The sequence below is a fragment of the Acomys russatus genome, chromosome 4 (genome assembly GCF_903995435.1).
Source record: "Acomys russatus chromosome 4, mAcoRus1.1, whole genome shotgun sequence".
Classification (NCBI taxonomy): domain Eukaryota; kingdom Metazoa; phylum Chordata; class Mammalia; order Rodentia; family Muridae; genus Acomys; species Acomys russatus.
The window spans coordinates 47,513,620-47,536,065 of NC_067140.1; the positions used below are offsets into that span (position 1 = coordinate 47,513,620).

Genomic DNA, 22,446 nt, shown 5'->3' on the forward strand with positions numbered 1-22,446 from the left:
AGGAGAATGTCTTTCTCATTTTTAATTAATTCTGGAGAAGTAAAAAAAAAAAAAAAAAAAAAAAAAACAGTTGTTGGTTCCTAGCAACATGAGAGTGAAACTTATTGCACCTTTATAAATTTTTTGCCATGCTGGTAACTGTGGTTGGTAGGTGCTGAAGCTGGGTACAACTACCCCTTGTTGGTTGTCAAATACACAATGGTCATCTTTAATACAATATATGCACAAACAACAAGAAAGGGCTTAATAGGCTATATTTATAGATATTTGTGCATATAGACACAGACATATTTATGTCACATACATATATAACAACAATAATAAAAGAAAAAGAAGCTATCAACTTGAGCGTGGAATAGAAAAGACTTGAGGGAGGGTAGCTGGAAGTGGCAGAAGGAATAAAATGGAAGGGGAAAGTGATGTGATTCTATGATAAATAAAATATTAAAAATATAAAAATAATAATTACCTGTTCAGCTATAAATAATTATTTAATCTGTAAAACAAACTATGAGAAAGTACAGGTATAACTTAATTAGACAGGTGTGGCCAGGCAATGGAGCAGACCAAGCCACAGAGAGACGCATACAGTGCTTTGCAACAATAATCACTGGAGATTTTCAGAATGGTATAACTGAGTTGTCGGGAGAGAGACAATGAAGTTGGTGTACACTGATAGAACATACTGCCAAGGCTTAGTTTTAAATCAGCCAATGAAAGGGCTACAGAATTAGTCCAGAAAAAAAAAAAAAAAACCACAAAGATTTAGAATAAATCCTGAGCAGAAGGGACATAAAAGATACCTTGAAACAGTGTGTCCAGCAGGAAGACCCCTGGGTAGAAAATAATAATATGTAAATATTCATGTAAGTGGCCTACTTACTTTCCATAACTATTGTGAGAAGTATGAAGAACTAGATTTTAATATATGTTTGACTTTTAACAATCCACGGTTTTTGTTCTCCTGTTGCTTCCAAAGATATGTACCATAAAATAAATATTATGAACCCAACTCCTATATTCAAAGGAATACCAAGAAACTGATACAAGACCAGCAACCTGTGGTGGTTTGAAGAAGTATGGGCCCCATGGCTCATAGTCATCAGTGAGTGGCACTGCTTAAGAAGGACTAAGAAAAGTGGCCTTGTTGGAGGAAGTGTGTCACTGCAGTTGGGCTTTGCAAGTACAAATAGCCAAAACACTAAGAATGTAACATTTACATAATTCCTGATTTTGTCATAGTTATTCTTGCTACAGGTAGTTTATTGTATATATGTAAAATAATATAAATGCATATGTAATTTTTTTAAAGTTTTAAAACACAACAAAAAAACCAACAAAAACAAAAACAAAAAAACAACACCCAAGGCAGATTCAGTGGTTCACTCTACTGCCTGTGGATGACAATGTAGAATTCTCAACTACTTCTCCAGCTGGTGTGCCACCAAGTGTCTCATTCTGATGACATGAACTAAATCTCTGAAACTGCAATCAACTCCCAAATAAATGCTTTCCTCTATAAGAGTTTCCATAGTCATGATGTCTCTTCACAGTAATAGAACATGAACTAAGACAACTCTCATCTAAAACCCACTGACTGTATGTCTTTCTGTGTTTTAGTACCTACAGCTACGATTCAACAAACCAGTTCGCTATGCAGCAACTGTCATCTACATTGTGCAGACGGTGAGGAGCAAGGGATGTGGCAGGACTAAAAAGTGAGGGTGACCAGATATAGCTACAGTTCTGTTTATTTTGGGGTAAATTATCTCAGTAAAACCAACTTCGATGGTAAGAAGTTACTACAGTCTTCTAAAAGATAGCGCTTTAAAGATGTGTAATTATCTTGAGATGTATCCACTCAGCATAGAGTCTTTGTTTCTGAAATAACAACTAGAAACAAATTGTATCTTAGCCCAGGCCTTTAGTCTCAATGTTTGTGTAGAAGATACAGTTGGATAGCCCTGAATTCACAGACACACTCGTTCACATAGTGAGTGACCTTAACCAGTCTCAAAACAAACCTTGTCTCCTTGTCTCAAAACAAACACTATGCATATATATATATATATATATATATATATATACACACACACACATATATGTATATATACACATATATATACACATATATACATATATATGTATATATACATATATGTGTATATACACATATGTATATATGTATATATACATGTGTGTGAGTGTATATATATATATATATATATATATATATATATATATATATATATAAACAAACTGTCAAGATGCCTAGAAGAAACATTTTTCTGCAAATTTATTTCCTTCTTTTTTTTTTTTTTTTTTTTTTATTATTTATTTATTTTTTTTTTATTAATTTATTCTTGTTACATCTCAATGTTTATCCCATCCCTTGTATCCTCCCATTCCTCCCCCCCCATTTTTCCATTATTCCCCTCCCCTATGACTGTTCCTGAGGGGGATTACGTCCCCTATATATTCTCATAGTGTATCAAGTCTCTTCTTTGCTACTTGCTGTCCTTCCTCTGAGTGCCACCAGGTCTCCCCCTCCAGGGGACATGGTCAAATGTGAGGCACTAGAGTATGTGAGAAAGTCGTATCACACTCTCCACTCAACTGTGGAGAATATTCTGACCATTGGCTAGATCTGGGAAGGGGTTTAAAGTTTACCTCCTGTATTGTCCTTGGCTGGTGCCTTAGTTTGAGCGGGACCCCTGGGCCCAAATCTGCCTATCATATTGTTCTACTTGTAGATTTCTAGGACCCTCTGGATCCTTTTATTTTGCTGTTCTCCCATGCGTCTCTCATTTAGAGTCCCAATAGGATGCCTTCCCCTCTGTCCCAGTTTCCTGGTAAGTGAAGGCTTTTGTGGGACATGCCCTTGGGCTAGTATGCAGATATAAGTGAGTATATACCATTTGATTCTTTCTGCTTCTGGGTTAACTCACTCATTATGATCATTTCTAGCTCAATCCATTTATCCACAAATTTCGGGAATTCCTTGTTTTTAATAGCTGAGTAGTATTCCATAGTGTATATGTACCACAGTTTCTTTATCCACTCTTCTACTGAGGGACACTTAGGCTGTTTCCATGTTCTGGCTATTATGAATAAGGCTGCTATGAACATGGTTGAGCAAATTTTCTTGTTGTGTGCTGGAGCATCTTCTGGGTATATTCCAAGGAGTGGAATAGCTGGGTCTTGAGGAAGCCCTATTCCCATTTTTCTGAGATAGCACCAGATAGATTTCCAAAGTGGCTGTACTAGTTTGCATTCCCACCAGCAATGAAGGAGTGTTCCTCTCTCCCCACATCCTCGCCAGCATGTGGTGTCGCTTGAATTTTGATCTTAGCCATTCTGATGGGTGTAAGATGGAATCTCAGAGTTGTTTTGATTTGCATTTCCCTGATGACTAAGGAGGTTGAGCATTTCTTTAAGTGTTTCTCAGCCATTTGATACTCCTCTGTTGAGAATTCTCTGTTTAGTTCCAAGCCCCATTTCTCAATTGGGTTATTCGGTTTGGTGGTGTTTAATTTCTTGAGTTCTTTATATATTTTGGATATTAGACCTTTGTCAGATGTAGGGTTGGTGAAGATTTTTTCCCAGTCTGTAGGCTGTCGCTTTGTTCTCTTGACAGTGTCTCCTGCCTTACAGAAGCTTCTCAGCCTCATGAGGTCCCATTTATTAATGGTTGACATTAAGGCCTGGGCCGTTGGTGTTCTGTTCAGGAAGTTGTCTCCTGTGCCAATATGTTCCAGGCTCTTTCCCACTTTTTCTTCTAAGTGAGTTAGTGTCTCTGGTTTTATGTTGAGGTCTTTAATCCACTTGGATTTGAGTTTTGTGCAAGGTGACAAATATGGGTCCAGTTTCATTTTTTTACACATAGACCTCCAGTTAGACCAGCACCATTTGTTGAAGATGCTATCCTTTTTCCATTGAATGGATTTGGCTTCTTTGTCAAAAATCAAGTGACCATATGTGTGTGGATTCATATCTGGGTCTTCAATTCGATTCCACTGATCAACCAGCCTGTTGCTGTGCCAGTACCATGCTGTTTTAAGTACTATTGCTTTATAGTACAGTTTGAGATCAGGTATGGAGATTCCGCCGGAGCATCTTTTATTGTACAAGATTGTTTTAGCTATTCTGGGTTTTTTGTTTTTCCATATGAAGTTCAGAATTGAACTTTCAATGTCTTTAAAAAATTGTGTAGTTATTTTGATAGGGATTGCATTGAATCTATAGATTGCTTTTGGTAGGATGGCCATTTTTACTATGTTAATTCTCCCGATCCATGAGCAAGGAAGATCACGCCATCTTCTCAGGTCATCTTCAATCTCTTTCTTCAGAGTTTTGAAATTTTTTTCATACAAGTCCTTCACTTGCTTAGTTAGGGTAACTCCTAGATATTTTATATTGCTTGTGGCTAATGTGAAGGGTGTGGTTTTCCTAATTTCTTCCTCTGCAAGCTTGTCATTTGTGTATAGGAAGGCTACAGACTTTTTTGAGTTAATTTTGTATCCAGCCAATTTGCTGAAGGTGTTTATCAGCTTTAGGAGTTCTCTGGTGGAGTTTTGAGGGTCACTTATGTACACTATCATATCATCTGCAAAGAGGGATAATTTGACTTCCTCCTTTCCCATTTGGATCCCCTTGATCTCCTTTTGTTGTCTTATTGCTCTGGCTAGAACTTCGAGTACTATATTGAAGAGATATGGAGAGAGTGGGCAGCCTTGCCTTGTTCCCGATTTGAGAGGAATTTCCTTGAGTATCTCACCATTTACTTTGATTTTGGCTATTGGCTTGCTGTATATAGCCTTTATTATGTTGAGGAAAGTGCCTTGTATCCCCGATCTCTCTAAAACTTTAAACATGAATGGGTGTTGAATTTTATCAAATGCTTTCTCTGCATCCAAGGAGATAATCATGTGGTTTTTTATTTTCAGTTTGTTTATATGATGGATTACATTGATGGATTTCCGTATATTAAACCATCCCTGCATGCCTGGAATGAAGCCTACTTGGTCATGATGAATGATATCTTTGATGTGCTCCTGTATTCGTTTTGCAAGTATTTTATTTAGTATTTTTGCATCTATGTTCATAAGAGAAATTGGTCTGAAATTCTCTTTCTTTGTTGAGTCTTTGTGAGGTTTAGGTATCAATGAGACTATGGCCTCATAGAATGAATTTGGTAATTTTCCATCCATTTCTATCTTTTGGAGTAGCTTGAAGAGTATCGGTATTAGCTCGCCCTTAAAGGTCTGGTAGAATTCTGCACTGAAACCATCTGGCCCTGGGCTTTTTTGGTTGGGAGACCATCGATGATTGCTTCTATTTCTGTCGGGGAAATGGGACTATTTAACTTGTTTATCTGTTCTTCACTCAACTTTGGCAAGTGAACTTGATCAAGAAAATCGTCCATTTCCCTTAGATTTTCAAATTTTGTGGCGTATATGCCTTCAAAGTAGGATCTTATGATTCTTTGAATTTCTTCAGTGTCTGTTGTTATGTCTCCCTTTTCATTTCTGATTTTGTTGATTTCAATACTGTCTCTCTGCCTTTTAGTTAGTTTGGCTAATGGTCTGTCTATCTTGTTGATTTTCTCAAAGAACCAGCTCTTGGTTTTGTTGATTCTTTGGACTGTTTTCTTAGTTTCTAATTTGTTAATTTCAGCCCTGAGTTTGATAATTTCCAGGCGTCTACTCCTCTTGGGTGTTTCTGCTTCTTTTTTTTCTAGGGCTTCCAGTTGTGTTGTTAAGATGCTTATGTGCGATGTTTCCAATTTCTTTTTAAAGGCACTTAGTGCTATGAATTTTCCTCTTAGCACTGCTTTCAATGTATCCCACAAATTTGGGTATGTTGTTTCTTCATTTTCATTGAATTTCAGAAACTCCTTGATTTCTTTCTTTATTTCTTCCCTGACCCAGGTGTCATTTAGCAGAGAGTTGTTTAGTTTCCACAAACGTGTAGGCTTTTTGTTATTTCTGTTGTTGTTGAATTGCAGCCTAAGAGCATGGTGATCTGATAGGATACAAGGTATTATTTCAATCCTCTTGTATCTGTTGAGGCTTGCTTTGTGACCTACGATGTGATCAATTTTGGAGAAGGTTCCATGGGGTGCAGAGAAGAAGGTGTATTCTTTCTTGTTTGGGTGAAAGGTTCTATAGATATCTGTTAGATCCATTTGACCCATGGCATTGGTTAATGATGTTATTTCTCGGCTTAGTTTCTGTTTCAATGACTTATCCTTCAGTGAGAGTGGGGTGTTGAAGTCTCCCACTATTATTGTGTGGGGATCGATGTGTGGTTTAAGCTTTTTTAGGAGATCTTTTACATATGTGGGTGCCCTTGTATTGGGAGCATAGATGTTCAGAATTGTGATGTCATCTTGGTTGACTTTACCTTTGATGAGTATGAAGTGTCCTTCCTCATCCCTTTTGATTAATTTTGGTTGAAAGTCTATTTTGTTCGATACTAAAATGGCTACCCCTGCTTGCTTCTTGTGACCATTTGCTTGGAATATTTTTTTCCAACCTTTTACCCTGAGGTAATGCCTTTCATTATGGGTGAGATGTGTTTCTTGGATGCAGAAGAATGTTGGGTCTTGTTTATGTACCCATTCGGTTAGTCTGTGTCTTTTTATTGGAGAATTGAGGCCATTGATGTTGAGAGATATTAATGACCAGTGACTGTTAAGAGTCTTAATTTTGATGTTGTTTCCAGTCGAGCGTTTGTGTAGTTGTGTTTTTGCCATGGGATAGTTATCTATTTCCTGGGTAGTTTTGGTTGTAGCTTGACCCTTTGGGATGGAGTTTTCCTTCTAGTACCTTCTGTAAAGCTGGATTTGTGGATAGGTACTGTTTGAATTTGTTTTTGTCATGGAATATTTTGTTTTCTCCATCAATGGTTATTGATAATTTTGCTGGGTAAAGTAGTCTGGCCTGGCATCTGTGTTCTCTTAGGGTTTGCAGGATCTCTGTCCAGGCCCTTCTGGCTTTTATGGTCTCTGCTGAGAAGTCAGGTGTAATTCTGATAGGTTTACCATTAAATGTTATTTGGCCCTTTTCCCTTGCAGCTTTTAATATTTTTTCTTTGTTCTGCATGTTTTGTGTTTTGATTATTATGTGGCGGGCAGTTTTCTTTTCTGGTCAATTCTATTTGGTGTTCTGTAGGCCTCTTGTATGTTTATAGGCATCTCTTTCTTTAGATTGGGGAAATTTTCTTCTATGATTTTGTTGAGAATAGTTTCTGGGCCCTGGAGTCTGATGTCTTCTCTTTCTTCAATGCCTATTATCCGCAAATTTCTTCTTTTCATGGTGTCCTTAATTTCTTGGATGTTTTGTGTCAGGAGTTTTCCAGATTTGGCATTTTCTTTAATGGTTGATTCAATATCTGTGATTGTATCTTCTAGCCCTGAGATTCGTTCTTCCATCTCTTGGATTCTGTTAGAAAAGCTCACCTCTGTGTTGCTCGCCTTCTTCTCTGAGGTCTCACGTTCTCGTTTTTCTTCTGTCTGTGTGTTTATCATTGAATCCATTTTCATTTTCAGATCTTGAACTGATTTTTTGATTTCTTTCATCTGATTTTTTGTATATTCCTGAGTTTCTTCCATTGCCTCTTTATAGGTCTTCAGAGCTTGAACCGTTTTAGCTATTTCTTTCATCTGGTTGTTTGCATTTTCCTGCAATTTTTCCAGTTCCACTCTATGTGCTTCTTTTATGTCTCTCACCTGTTTGTCTGCGTCTTCCTGCATTTGATTACGAATTTTATTTGTTTCCTCCATTATCATCCTCATTACTAAGGATTTGAGGTCATTTTCTTGTATTTCCGTTGTATTTGAGTTCTCTGGGTGGTTTTCTTTGGGATAGCTGGAAACTGGAGACGCCATGTTGTTTTGGGGTTTTTTGCGTATGCTTTTTCGTTGTCCTTTAGACATCTTGCCGTCTTTGTTTTTGTTGGGTAGCTTCCAGAGTTGAATGGAGGGTGTCTGATGATAGATTCACTTGTTTTCTTACGATTTCCCTAGGCTGCGAGCTCAAAGCTTCACTGGTGTGGATGTTAGGAGGTTAGCCCTGTTGTTCTGGTCTCTCACAGCCAGTGATCCTCAGTCCCTCTCTGCTGTGGATCCTGCAATTGTTCTGGGTCTCTGAATGAGCGTTGGGTCAGGCCAAGGTATCCACAGCCTTCTGTGTTCCCTGCCAAGTCCAGCCAGGAGCACTGGGACCGAACCACGGGCAGAACTCAGCTAGATTCTCAGGGCCAGAACCGTCTGCCAAGCTCAGCTAGGGATTTTGGGCCCAAAATGCACACAGGGCCCAGCCAGAATTTTTGGGCTGGGACTACGCACCAAGCTCCACTAGGGCCTTTTGGCCCAAAGTGCGTGCTGTGGTCAGTTATTGACTCAGGGCCCGAACTGACCACCAATCTCAGCCAGGAATTCTGGATTCAAACTGTACACTGTGTCCAACCAGAGTCTTAGAGCTGGTGGAACCGAGAGCTCTGTCCAGCCTGTGCCACAGCAGGAGAACTGCGGCTGCTCTGAGTTAGCGCCAGTAGTGGAACAAGTGCTCCACCCGGACTGTGTCACCGCAGGGGAGCTGCCGCTGAGCTGAGGTGGTGCCTAGGATGGAACCGAGCACGTCACCAAGCCTGCGCCACAGCAGGAGAACTGCGGCTGCTCTGAGTTAGCGCCAGTGGTGGGACAAGTGCTCCGCCCAGACTGTGTCCCCGCAGGGGAGCTGCCGCTGAGCTGAGGTGGTGCCTAGGATGGAACCGAGCACGTCACCAAGCCTGCGCCACAGCAGGAGAACTGTGGCTGCTCTGAGTTAGCGCCAGTGCTGGAACAAGTGCTCTGCCCGGACTATGTCCCCGCAGGGGAGCTGCCGCTGAGCTGAGGTGGTGCCTAGGATGGAACCGAGCACGTCACCAAGCCTGCGCCACAGCAGGAGAACTGCGGCTGCTCTGAGTTAGCGCCAGTGGTGGGACAAGTGCTCCGCCCGGACTGTGTCCCCGCAGGGGAGCTGCCGCTGAGCTGAGGTGGTGCCTAGGATGGAACCGAGCACGTCACCAAGCCTGCGCCACAGCAGGAGAACTGCGGCTGCTCTGAGTTAGCGCCTGTGGTGAAACCAAGTGCTCCGCCCAGACTGTGTCACCGCAGGGGAGCTGCCGCTGAGCTGAGGTAGTGCCTAGTGTGGAGCAGCGTGCTCAACTACGCCTGCGCCACAGCAGGGGAGCTATGGCCACGCTGAGTTAGTGCCTCAGGCAGAATTGTTTGCTGGGCCGGGCCAATACCCGGGACTCTGGGGCCGAACTGTCCGCCGAGTCCAATCTGGGTCCAAAGGCTCCACGCGACCCAAATCCTGCCCCGAGTCCCCTCTCCCGCAGCAATTCCCACCAGCCACCACACCAATCGCCTCCACCGGAAGGCTATGAGCTGCAAACCTCAGCCGCTGCTGCTGGTGCCGCTGGTGCTGCCGCCTCTACCGCTGCCGCTCCGATCAGAGAAAAACCACGCTCCTCCCGTGTGCAGGGGCACGCAGGTCCTCCGCACCCTGGTCCCTCCGAACCGTGGAGCACTCCCGCTGCCGTGATGTTCGGACCTCGGTGTTCCTGGCTCAGAAATCTGTGCAATTCCCTGAATTGTTCACTGGAGCCTCCAAACGCGGTCCACACTGCTCGCCGCCATCTTGGATCCCCTTATTTCCTTCTTTTAAGTTTTTAAGATTTAATTATGGAATAATCTGGCCAGTCTTTTGTTGTGAGATGCATTCTCCCTGTGTGTTTCAGGCTGGAAATTCTCCTGACTCTATATCCCAACACGTGGGATCAGGCATGTGTTACTATGCTTGTCCTAAGTTTTTAAACCAGTAAGCTGAGCCACACTAGAAATGCCTGCGTTCCCACGAGTCCCCTGCCTCCGCCGCAGTAGCTTTCATTAATGCGCCTACTTCTCTCGTATGCACTTCCTCGTATTGGCTTTGAGATTCTTTTTTTTTTTTAATAAAAATTTATTATATTTAATTGGAATATCCAGACTTTCAACAAATATGATTTTATTATCTTTCTTATAGTATAACTACGTACATGTATTTATAAAATATGAAGATACCATAGAAAGCAAATATGTTGATATAGTTGTTACAACATATTGAATCCCCCACCATAGTTTTTATTATAAAATGAATTGCTTTTCTTAATCATAAACTTTTATAAAGCTGCCCAGGCTCATCAGCTATATACACAAAGGCTGCTTCCTAGTCCTGCACTTCCAGTACTTTCTGTTATAAGATAAGTCCTGTCCTCATAAAATTCTGCCTCTGCCTGAAGGATTTATCTAGGAAATATGAGGCAAATAATATTTTTTCAACTGTTAGCTTTATTTAAGTAGTAAGTGCATCAAGTGCACAATATAAGGTTTTTATCCCAATCAGCCTTACCTTTTTTGGAGATTATAATTTAAATATAAAATTTCTCTCTTCTCTTCTTTCCTCCAAACCCTCTTGTGTACCCCATCCTGCTCATCTTCAAATTTATGGCCTCTTTTTTCCACTAATTGTTATTGCATGCATATATGCACACACACACACACACACACACACACACACACACACACACACACACACAAAGTATAACATGATCAGTCCATATAGTGCTACTTGTATGTATGTTTTTCAGGGCTGACCGCCTGACCCTGGATAATCAATTGATTAAAAAGCAATACTTCTTGAGTGGACAGATATTTGCATTTTTAAATCCATGGTATTCAAATGGGATTCATGTTTACATAGCTCGAGATAATGGAATTCAGCTTAAAATAAAATGGAAGTTAACAAATTTCCACTAGTTTAGCAGTTGTAAGCAGGACCGGCATGGTTCTGTTTCAGATGCTCTGTGTATATGTGATGGCTGTTATCTTGGTGCTTTTGTGGGACTTCCAACAGAAACAACGGGTGTGTCTCTGACTCTTTCGCCTGTTCTTGGGACTCTTCCTCCTACTGGGTGCCCTTGACTAGTCTGCATCTGAGGGCTTTGCTTCATCTTATTGTATCTTGTTTTATTCTCTGTGACTATCACCTTTTTTTTTTTTTTTTTTTTTTTTAATCTGGGGGAGTGAGGAGGTGGGAAGAAGCTAGGATGAATGGAAGGAGGGGAAACTGCGTTTGGGAAGTAGGAGACAAGAAGTTATTTTCAGTAAAAAATTTAAAATATAAAGCCAGGAACAACAACAAAAGGGCTAAGATAAATAAAGAACTTTTTACTCAGACTTTCCCCTCAAACCACTTTCTCTCCATTCCTGTGTCTACACCAGATTCTCTACACAGGCGTTGTGGTCTACGCCCCTGCTCTGGCTCTCAATCAAGGTGAGTTACTGGGCATATTTTCACCCCAAATTTTCTGAATTCTCAGCTTTGAAAAAAAATATACTTAATATCTTGTAAGGGAGATGAGGTATCTAGTAGTTAGTGGACTTGGAATGACTATATTGATGGCTGTTTGTGAAGATCTAAAAGTGCACTCAACACGGAAAATAATACAAAATTACTTGCTGGATTTTGCATTACAAAACTGCTTGGTTGTACACACACAGTTCAGTTGCATGTTGTTTGTTTGGACATTTTAGTTTTGCTTCCCAGTCCATGAAATGGTGGCAGGTTTGGTGCTGTACATTCATAAGTAAGGTCATTTGTGTTGAGAACCACTTTATAAAGGAGATCAGAACATAGGAGTAAGAGGTGTCTATGACTACATTGAGATGGATAGTTGATCCTTTCAAGGTAATAGAATCCTGGAAACAAAAATAAAGGAAAAATAACAAAACAGAATATACTTCCTCAGTGATATCTCACTTATTAAAAGAACTTATCAATGAAATTAATTGAGCTGGTTTGTCATACTGAAAAGTACAAGTTCTTCAAAACACCGTCTTCAAGATTATTTCCTGTATTGCCAAGAAGTATATCAAGTATATGTTTAATATTAAAAATTAGCGGCAGTCTTGAAATCCGTGGTCTTTCTCCATGGGATGTTTACAAATAAACGACAGAGGCAAAAATGTCAGTATAGATGGTTTCAGATTGCTTTGAAATTAGCTAAACAACAAAAGTGGACCTAGAATCGGAGCTACAGAATTAAAGGAGGGCAAATTTGTTGTTTCTCTTTTTGCAGAAAAGATTGCCTTAATTTTTAAAATGAAATTTCTTGTTTTGTAGTGACTGGGTTTAATCTCTGGGCCTCTGTATTTGCAACAGGAATCGTTTGCACTTTCTACTGTAGCTTGGTATGTACAAGGATGTGAAAAAATATTATGAATTAATTTCTAATATGGGATGAGGGTAAATTTCCAATAACAGGGCATCTAATTATGGAGGAAAATGTTATTCCAAAACTAAATGAAAGCAGAATATTGCCTTATCTGTCATAATTTCTTGAAGAAGTCACTGTTATTTTCTTTAAAAGTCTTTGTAGTATCTGTTATAAAAAGAATTTGGGTTTTGAACTCATTCAGAAAAATAAAGATTTATTGATTGGGGGCCCCTGTAGATGGCAGCTGAGTGTGGGACTATCTCACTAGCCTTTGGTCATTGCAAAAATCTGAACTGGCTTGAGTTTCAAAAATCACTTTGCTTCATGCAATGTAGAAAAGTATGAAATGGGTCTGGAGGAAAATACAATTAAGAATATAAAATAATCCAATTAAAATTCCAAAATAATAAAGCTTTATTCAGCAGAATGAAACAATTGACATCAAGAAAATCATATCTAATGAGAAGTAATTTAGTTCAAGAAATATCTCTTTGATCAGAGGATAATGACTTTTTTGTAACTTCTGAAAAAGAATGCTGGGCATTTCCTTAAGTGCTTTGCTTCTCAGCCGTTAGAGATTCCTCTGTTCAGAATTCTCTGTTTAGCTTTATACCTCATATTTTGATTGGGTTGTTTTGTTTGTTGATGTTAATTTCTTGAATTTTTTGTACATTTTGAGTATTATCCTTCTGTCAGATGTAGGGTTGGTAACAATCTTTCCCCAATCTATAGGCTGCTGTTTTGTCTTCTTGATGGTATCCTTTGTCTTACAGAAGTTTTTCATGAGGTCCTATTTATTAATTGTTGATGTTAAAGATTGAGCTGTTGGTGTTCTGTTTAGGAAGTTGTCCCCTGTCCCAATGAGTTTAAGGCTCTTCCCCACTTTATCAGATTTAGTGTTTCTGATTTTATGTTGAGGCCTTTAGTCTACTTAGACTTGAGTTTTGTGCAGGGTGATAAATATGGATTTATTTGCATTTTTTCTACATGCAGACATCCAGTTAGATTAGCACTGTTTATTGACTATATTATCTTTTTTCCATTGTATGATTTTAGCTTATGTGTCAAAAATCAAATATCTGTAGGTATGTGGTTTTATTTCTGGGTCTTCAATTCTATTTCATTGATTAACCTGGCTGCTTTTATGCCAATACCATGTGCTTTTTATTATTATTGCTTTGTAGGACAGCTTGAAATCAAGGATGCTGATACGTCTAGAAGTCCTTTTATTGTACAGGATTGTTTTATCTAGGTCTGTAAAGAATAGTGTAGGTATTTTGGAAAGGATTGAATTAAATCTATAGATTGGCTTTGTTAAGATGGCCATTTTTGCTGAGGTCATTTTCCTATTGCACAAGAATGAGAAATATTTCCATCTTCTGATATCTTCTTCACTTTCTTTCTACAAAGACTTGAAGTTTTTGTCACACAAGTCTTTTACTTGGTTTGTTACAGTTACACCAAGATATTTTATATAATTTGTGGCTATTCTGAGGGATAATTTTCTCTCATGCCATTTATTATTAGTATAAATGTGGGCTACTATTTTAAGTTAATTTTGTATCCAGCCACTTTGTTGAAGGTGTTTATCAGGTATAGTTCTCTTGTAGAATTTTGAGTCACTTATATATACTATCATATATCACCTTTGAATAGCAATATGTTGACTTATTCCTCTCCAATTTGTATCCTCTTAATTTCCTTTAATTGTCTTATTATTTCTCTAGCTAGAACTTCAAGTACTGTGTTGAATATATAGAGTATGAGTAGTCTTGTCTTATTCTTGATTTTAGTGGAATTGCTTTAAGTTTCTTTGCATTTAATTTGATGTTGGCTATTGGGTTGCTGTATATTGCCTTTATTGTGGTTAGGTATGAGCCTTGTAGCCCTGATCTCTCCAAGACTTTTAACATGAATAAGTCTTGAATTTTGTCAAAGGTTTAGAACTATAACCTTTGACAAAACCCAATTAATGATAACCCAATTGAAATCCTAAAATAATATATCACCAGAAATAGAAGATAGCATGAATGATGAACAGTAAAGTCTCAAACAAAATTTAGGCTGTTTGGAATATCACATATTGAATTCCAAGATGTTACATAAGGGTCAGATATGCATAAGTTAGTGCAATCATGTATATCATGAATGGTTAAGTTACACCTATTATAGTGAATGGGATAAATCTGGAGAGAGGATTGTCATCTTGGAAAATACATCTGAAGAAATAACAGAATGTTTCATAAAGATGATGAATAAAAAAATGAAGATACATTGATGACCAAATGAGAGTTAGTTTATGTTTAATTGAAGTCTAGGAGGAGAATATAGCAAAAATGGACGAGAGTCAATTTTAAAGGAATTTTAAACCAGCAACATGGCTTCTCTGGCAAGGAATCACGTCCAAAGAACTTCTAGGTTTATATGATCCAGCCGGAATGCAGATATGCCACAATTACTGTATGATCTGCCTAGAATACAGACACATCCTTACTACACACCTTTAATCCCTAACAAGGTAAGGCTAGTTTGTAAAAGAAAGCAGCCATGTTTGAAAGGGATTTCTAATTGAGGGGCAGACAAAGTGACAAGTCAGAGAAAGATTTGACAAAATGAGTCAAGGATAGGCTAGACCCAACACTTACAATAGATCAACACAGGAAAGTGAGTCAACTTAAGGAGAGAGAGGGGGGGGGAGAGAAGGGGGGAGGCAGGGGGCAGTTTTCCTGGGAAAGTTTTACACACACAGGCTAGACACAGGTGAAGACAGAACAAGCCAAAGAATAAAAAGGAGCCAGAAGACTAGAATATATTGCCAAAGTTAGTATGAAGCCAAATAAAGAAATTCAGGCAGAAGTCTAGAGTAGCTGGTTTGAATCTGTCACTTTGGATGGTTAGATTGTACAGAGGCTAGAAGTTTCCAGGCCTAGGCCTACAGATAGGACAAGAAAAGAAATACTCTGGGTTCATCTTGTGTATTTACACAGCTTAAGTATGACTCTCATCTCATCCTGTCATCTGAGGAAATAAAAGTTATATGTACAGACAATATTTACAAGCAGTATGTCTTGAGCTATTTTAGAACTGATAAAATAAATAGGAATCTACAAGTATAGCGAGTACCATTTTTAAAGATGAAAAGAAGTCTATCTTTACACGTCAGTGAAATCTCTGAACAGTATGCATACGGAAGACCTGGAATAGAGCCAATGATGTGAAAAGAGCCTATGCAGGAACTCATCTGGCATATTTCCAAGCAATTTTTATCATTTTCTATAGAAGCTGGAAACAGTGGGATAGTATGTTCAATGGTTGAAGGAAAAGGAGTCTTAAATTACAGTTAGGATCCCAACAAAGCTGTCTTTGAGGAAGCAAGTATCAGTTAATCTGAGTATTTATAACTAACAAGTTATCCCATAGGATTAATGTAAAGGAAATAGCATGGAGGACAGGGAAAAGCTGACTGGCTTAGGTAGTGTAGCTGATGATGAGTAAGGAAATACAGGCTGAGTGTCTCTAATCCAAAAGTCAAAACTGCCACCAAAATATGATACTTACTGTGAGCAATCAGGATGGTCAAACTGCTTTGGACATTAGAACATCTCAGATTTTGCACTTTGGTATTATTAGCAACTCCATGACAAAAATCTATATAAACATTCCAAATTCTATAAGGTTCTGAAATGTGACACACATCTTTACCTAAACATTTGATAATTTGTTTTATATGTAACATTATTAAATTTTCTATGTAATTATTTTTAATGTAAAATATATCAACAATGTAATAATTGTTATATATAGTTATGGGTTTAAGATGAATGACCCCTTCCAAATTATGAAACAATACCATGTGAATTAGAAAGCCAGGAACTATATTTAAAGCTTTCAAAAATCTTAAATTTAGGACATTATTAAATTATTAAAAGTTTGACTTTTATATAAAACCATAGGAAAATTTCAAGAGGACCTATTTAACAAAACAGTCAAAATGAAAAAATGGAGTTTAAATAACGTATCTCAGTGTATCTAAGCAAAAGAACAGCGAAAGAATGACAAAACTGGTTGAAAAGACATACAAAAATAAGTAGAAATGTATGCATATTTGAATAGTCACAGTATACAAAATAAAATTTAAAATTTCATGTTTTAACCAGCTCTATGCCTCTATTCTTACACAACCCGCATGCTTAAAACCATCATTTATTCATGTTGTCTGGCTGATGAAATCTTATCTTTCAACCATTTGTGGGATAACAAGCTGGTCAGTGTGGTGCAGAAATGCTTTCATTAGGTATATCCAAGACCCTCATCTAACTTCACCTCAATACTTCTTTGTTCCATCTCTTTTCCATCTATCCAAGCAAGAATGACAATGCCTCACCAAAAAGACAGCTTATATATCCAACGGTGTTGTTGCTATTGCACTCTCCTAGTCTTTGATCTTGCAGATGCACCACACTTGGGAAATAATCAATGGAAAAGATTTCTAAAAGTCATTCCTGATATCCAGATTATTTTTACAGTTTAGGAGGGAGGGAGAGAGAGAGAGAGAGAGAGAGAGAGAGAGAGAGAGAGAGAGAGAGACAGAGACAGAGAGACAGAGAGAGATAGAGAGAGACAGAGAGACAGAGAGAAGTTTTTACAATACCACCAAAGAGTCAGGTAAAACTTCATATTACATACAGGTAAGACCCCACAGTGACTGTACATGACTTTAGAAGAACATTTGAAAGTCTGTACTCTTGGATGGCCAGTTGATGTTCAGGAATGTGCAAAATTATATACAACTAATGATAAGTACTCTATTAAAATGGAAGCCTTTGATATTTGGTCTTCATCATACTTAAAAACTGAGGTTTGAATTAGAAAGACTTAACATCTTTGTGTTTATTTATTTATTCATTTACTTTTGTTGCTGTTGTTTTGTTTTTTAGACAGGATTTTATTACTTGTTTTGGCTGTCCTGAACTCACTATATAGACCAGGCTGGCTTTGAGCTCACAGAAATCTGCCTGCTTCTGCCTCCCAAGTGCTGGGATTGAAGGCATGTACTGCCATGCCTGGTGGGTTTAACTACTTTAAAGTCAAGATAGTGCTTTATAAAAGATATGTATGTGGGCAGGGGGCACTCACTATTCTTCAAAACATGATTTGAAAAATTATAGGCAAATATAACGTTTTTAGAAGAGACTTCATGTTTATTTTTAAATCATGTTTTAATTTTAATTAGCAGATAAATGATGAGCAACTCCAGGGTCTTCTTTCCTTTTAAGATAAAGATAACTGTGTCATCTTTTCATAGAAGTTACTGACACTCTGGAGGAGTAACGGGACGATAATTCTATTTTCCAGTGTTAAAAATATCTCTTCCTTTCATTTTACTGCCACTTATTCACTTGCAAAACATCTTTTATGTGCCACTTTATTTAATCTTTTCTTAAATTCCTTTGCCATGCTCGCTATGGTCCTAGGGACTCAAGTCATGAGATGCTACAGCAAGCTCTCATTTTCCTCCCTCTTCTCTGCCCACATGGTTCCTGCAAAAATTCTACATTAGACTCATTTATGGAACTTTGAAAAATTAGGAAGAAAAAGAACCAATCCTAGACTCAGTTAATTCAGGATCCTGGGGGAAGAATATTATCAGTTTTCTCGCTGCCCCCTTCTCTAAAAGGGAGGCAAGTTTGGTATAATCACTGCTTTATCTCTGGCCTAGTAACTATGCTAAACTTAACTATTAGATTAATCTCTCTGAAATTCTGATGCAGTTGCCTATCTATCTAATCCCCATGTTTCTCTTAAAACTCATTCCTCCACGTATACTTAGAAACTGGTATTTATTCCTTTGTAATTCTTCTCTTTCTGTGTGTGTGTCTCTCTGCATCTCTGTCTCTTTCTCACCTTGTCCCTGTCTCTCGTTTCCAAAATGTGCTGCCACTAGTTACATCAAAAGTTTATCTATGTCCAGATAGACCTGTGTGATTACACTTGATTCCTTCATTTCCTCCTTACCTGTATTTAATACACTGTGATAATCTTATCTCTTGTCTATCTCAAAGCCACAGGCTTCTTTCCTTCTCTGTCCAGATTCATACCATTGATCATCTTGCTGTGGTCACATGGCCGGGGAGAAGGTCCCCTTCCATCAGAGGTCTAGGGGAGAGGAATATGGTAGAAGATGAAAGGAGGATGGGAATGGGAAGACACAAGTGAGGGATAACATGTGGAATGTAATCTGAATAAATCATAATACATTAAAATTAAAATTTAAAAAGAAAAATAACTTGTAACTTTCTCTTCTACCACAGCTAATTTATTGTAGCTGTCCAATGGCTACTGTGAAACAAATCTCTTCATATGGTTCTCTTCCTCCTTGGGAAATTATTTAAATGGTTTATCTAAATTTATCTTCTCTGACTTCCACAAAATTCATCACCTTGCCTTCCAGTCTACCCACACCTTCCATCTGTAACTCCCAAGCTTTTCTCATTTCTTCACAGATCTCCACTTCTTCTTCCTTCGTGCCTTCTGAACAGAGTCTCAATTTGTCTGTTGCACCTTGACTCTACTCTACTTCACAAAATTAACTTGTTTTTCATTCCCCTTCCTTCATCTTTATATAAAGATTTGTACCTTTTCAATTTCCAATTCTAGCATTAACCTATAAGCTCATGAAATTATTTCTTGGGGAACTATTTTCACTTTCCATTTTATTGCCATATATGATTCAGAACTTGCCACTTAAAAGATGTTCAGTAACAGTTCAGAATGAGTTTATGCATGATTCAGTAGTGGGGAGACTGCTTGGAGTTGGAGGCGTTACATGTCTCATTTTCAATAACTCATACTATTCTTCCCATTTCAGGGAGGATTAAAAGCAGTGGTGTGGACAGATGCATTTCAAATGGTTGTCATGATTGTGGGCTTCTTAACCGTTCTCATTCAAGGATCAAATTATGCTGGTGGCTTCCACAACGTATTAGAACAAGCAAGGAATGGATCCCGGCTACATGTGGTCGAGTATGTCCAATGCTATTTTTTCATGCTTTATAAAAGTGAAATATATAACCTAATAAAATGATAATAGCTGGTAATTAAGAAAATATCTCAGTTACTTCTTTCTGTGTCACAGCTTTGATGCAGATCCTCTTAGAAGGCATACTTTTTGGACAATTACAGTAGGTGGAACTTTTACTTGGCTTGGAATCTATGGAGTTAACCAATCAACCATCCAGAGATGCATCTCTTGCAAAACAGAAAAGCATGCTAAGCTGTAAGTTGTTGATTAAGAAGAAAATTCTGTTATCTTTTACCTTGGTGAGTTATTGCATGAGTATATGCATGCATGTAAAAGAAAGAGAGATAAAAAGAAAAATTTCCTACTCAAAGCCTTTCTGTTCGTTTGGTTGTGCGTTTGAGTGTGTGAGTATGTATACATGTGTTTTGTATGCAGAAGTATGTGTTGGGGGTCAGGAGTAAGTGCACACATGTGGAAGCTAGAGAAGGATTTTGGATGCCCTGCAACTTCACCCTTCATCTCAAGTTTTTGTTAGCTTGTTCGTTTGAGACAGGGTTTCTACACATAGCTCCAGCTGTCCTAAGGCTCACTAGGTAGACAAGACTGCCCACAAACTCATAGAGATCTGCCTGGTTTTGCTTCTGGGGTGTTAGGTTGAAAGCATATGTGACTAGGCCCTTCCAGGTCTTATCACTTTGAGAGAGGATCTTTCTCTGGATCTGGAGCTATCCTCTTGTCTCTCTGCTTTTCACAGGCCTGGGGTACACGGACAGCCAGTTCTTGCTTTTTGCATGAGTGTTGAATTCAATTGCAGGTCTGCATGCTTAAGTAGAAACCACTCTCACACAGCCCTTTCAACAACTGTCTCAGTCAAACCTATTTCCGTCTCAGCACACTCTTCTTGGCATTTCTTTTAATTAACTTCTGTCTTCATTTGCTGAGAAATAAATAGGTTAAATTAGGTACTTTATTTTAACTTTTATCTGCCCTCATCTCCAAAGCAACTGTAACCAATACTTGTCTATTTTTATATTATCTTCTTAAGAGAAAATTTATTAAAATGAAGTTGACTTTTTTTGACAGTTCCATTAACTGAGTAGGGGGAAAATCACTTAAAGTTATGTAATAAGAACAATCAGTATGTAAGATTTTATACAAGAAAATAGGCCATATACCACACATATTGCAAACTACTGAGGGAAACTAATTTTTAAAGGAAAATTTAGGTAACGATCTTAATTTATCGCAAATCAGTAATTGTCTTAAAAAGTGTAAGAACTAAGCTGGGCATGGTGATGCACACCTGTAATCCCAGCACTGGGGGAGGTAGAGGGGGGAAGGTTCTCCATGAGTTCAAGGCCAGCTTAGTCTACAAAGCAAGTCCAAGACAGCCAAGGCTACACAGAGAATCCCTGCCTTGAGAAAAATAAAAGAGAAAAAGAAAAAAGTACAATGACATTTTAAATGTGAAACTGTAAAGCGTAGTGCTTCTCGAAAGCTGGAGAATGCATCCTCTTGAAGGGTGGCCTTACCCTGCTACAGCGTGGCACACAGCTGACCAATTGGCCTGTGTCTTCTCTTCCAGTGCCCTGTACTTCAACTTGTTGGGTCTCTGGATCATTGGGGTGTGTGCCATCTTCTCTGGCCTCATCATGTACTCCTACTTCAAAGACTGTGACCCTTGGACTTCTGGTGATGTTTCAGCACCAGACCAGGTATGTGTTTTCTTGATTTCACAGCAGAGTGTCTGGAATACATTATAAAGCAGTGGGGTTATCTTTATCTGCCTGGACCTTCACCCACTGGTAAAGCACAAACCTCTAGCTTCTGACCTGAATCCCTGGGTGACGTCACTCACTCTGCATTCTAATATGTAGATATGGGCCTACTGAAAGAGGGCACTTCCTTCTGTTCGTGAAGACAGTCTAAAGACAGGCTAAGTGGAAAGTAAGCTTAAACTCATGGGTTTGACTCTTGAAGATACTTTATCTTTCTTTTCTACATAATTTGAGGTTTATTAGTGGCTCTCTAGCTGAAAATTGAATGAAAATGAGCATGACGTCATGTGTGTTGAATTATAGCATTTAAAAGTGAAGCCAGAGGATCAGGAGTTTAAGGCTAGCATTGGTTACACAGTGAATTTGAGCAGAAACCCTCGGATATATGAGACTATATTTGAAAACCACAAAAAGTTATCAAGGTAACATTAAATAATAAAATTGAACAGACAAAATGCTTTTTCTTATAGTGCCTATTATCATATATTCCTAATGTAGTGCAAATATATCATGAAAGTATAGAACAATAAATATGGTTTTGAAAACTTAACTTAGACTACATACCATGAGAAACATTCACTCTCCTTTTTTCTCCATATGCATTCAGCTGTTCCTGTCTGTCATGTATAGCCTCCTTCTCCACGAGCTGGCTATACCTAGGTTCCCTGAAGGACATAAGTTAAAGACTGGTTTTACAGCTTAATTCTAAATTCAGAGAAAACAGACAAGACAAATCCATAGATTGATGATACTGGGGAACACATTTATCATCTCCTTTTGCTAGAATTGATATTTTAGATATTGCTGAGAGGACTATTAACCCACCACCTTCTCTCCCCCTTTCCCCATCTCTGCTTTTTTTCTAGCTGATGCCATACTTTGTCATGGAGATTTTTACTACTATGCCAGGGCTGCCAGGACTTTTTGTGGCTTGTGCCTTTAGTGGAACTCTGAGGTCAGTATGTTGACAAGCTGAGTTGATGATGGCAGTGGCAGTGGCGATGACGTGCTGACTGGAATGATGATGGTCTATTGAGCACTTGTTGAGTGCCAGTTGGCCAACTGCAATGCTGGGTTCCTACTTGAGCACTGGTGTCACACAGCATGTGAGGGCGAAGCTTTACTCACACTCTCATCAGCATGCAGATAAGGAAACTGGGATTATACAAAGATGAGGGAGACAACTTCCCTATGGAAAGTGAATAAAGTGTAGAGGCAGGATCCTGGTATTTTTTTTTTTACCCATACTTTAAAACTTTCTGGTCACTGTTTGAATTTTGTCTATATTTATTCCATCACCAAAGACTCAAGAATTTTCACTGTTCCAGCAATGGGCAAAGG

At 38.6% G+C, this 22,446-nt stretch overlaps 1 protein-coding gene across 1 annotated transcript in view; it reads left to right on the forward strand.

Moving 5' to 3' along the window:
* Positions 1–22,446, forward strand: part of Slc5a12 (solute carrier family 5 member 12) — a 48,993-nt gene that overhangs the window by 7,165 nt on the left and 19,382 nt on the right. Inside the window, exons 2-8 of the mRNA XM_051144314.1 lie at positions 1,621–1,686; positions 11,312–11,363; positions 12,213–12,280; positions 19,175–19,329; positions 19,442–19,582; positions 20,913–21,042; positions 21,972–22,060. Of these exons, the coding sequence (XP_051000271.1) occupies positions 1,621–1,686; positions 11,312–11,363; positions 12,213–12,280; positions 19,175–19,329; positions 19,442–19,582; positions 20,913–21,042; positions 21,972–22,060 (701 nt within the window). The remainder of the gene's footprint in view (positions 1–1,620; positions 1,687–11,311; positions 11,364–12,212; positions 12,281–19,174; positions 19,330–19,441; positions 19,583–20,912; positions 21,043–21,971; positions 22,061–22,446) is intronic.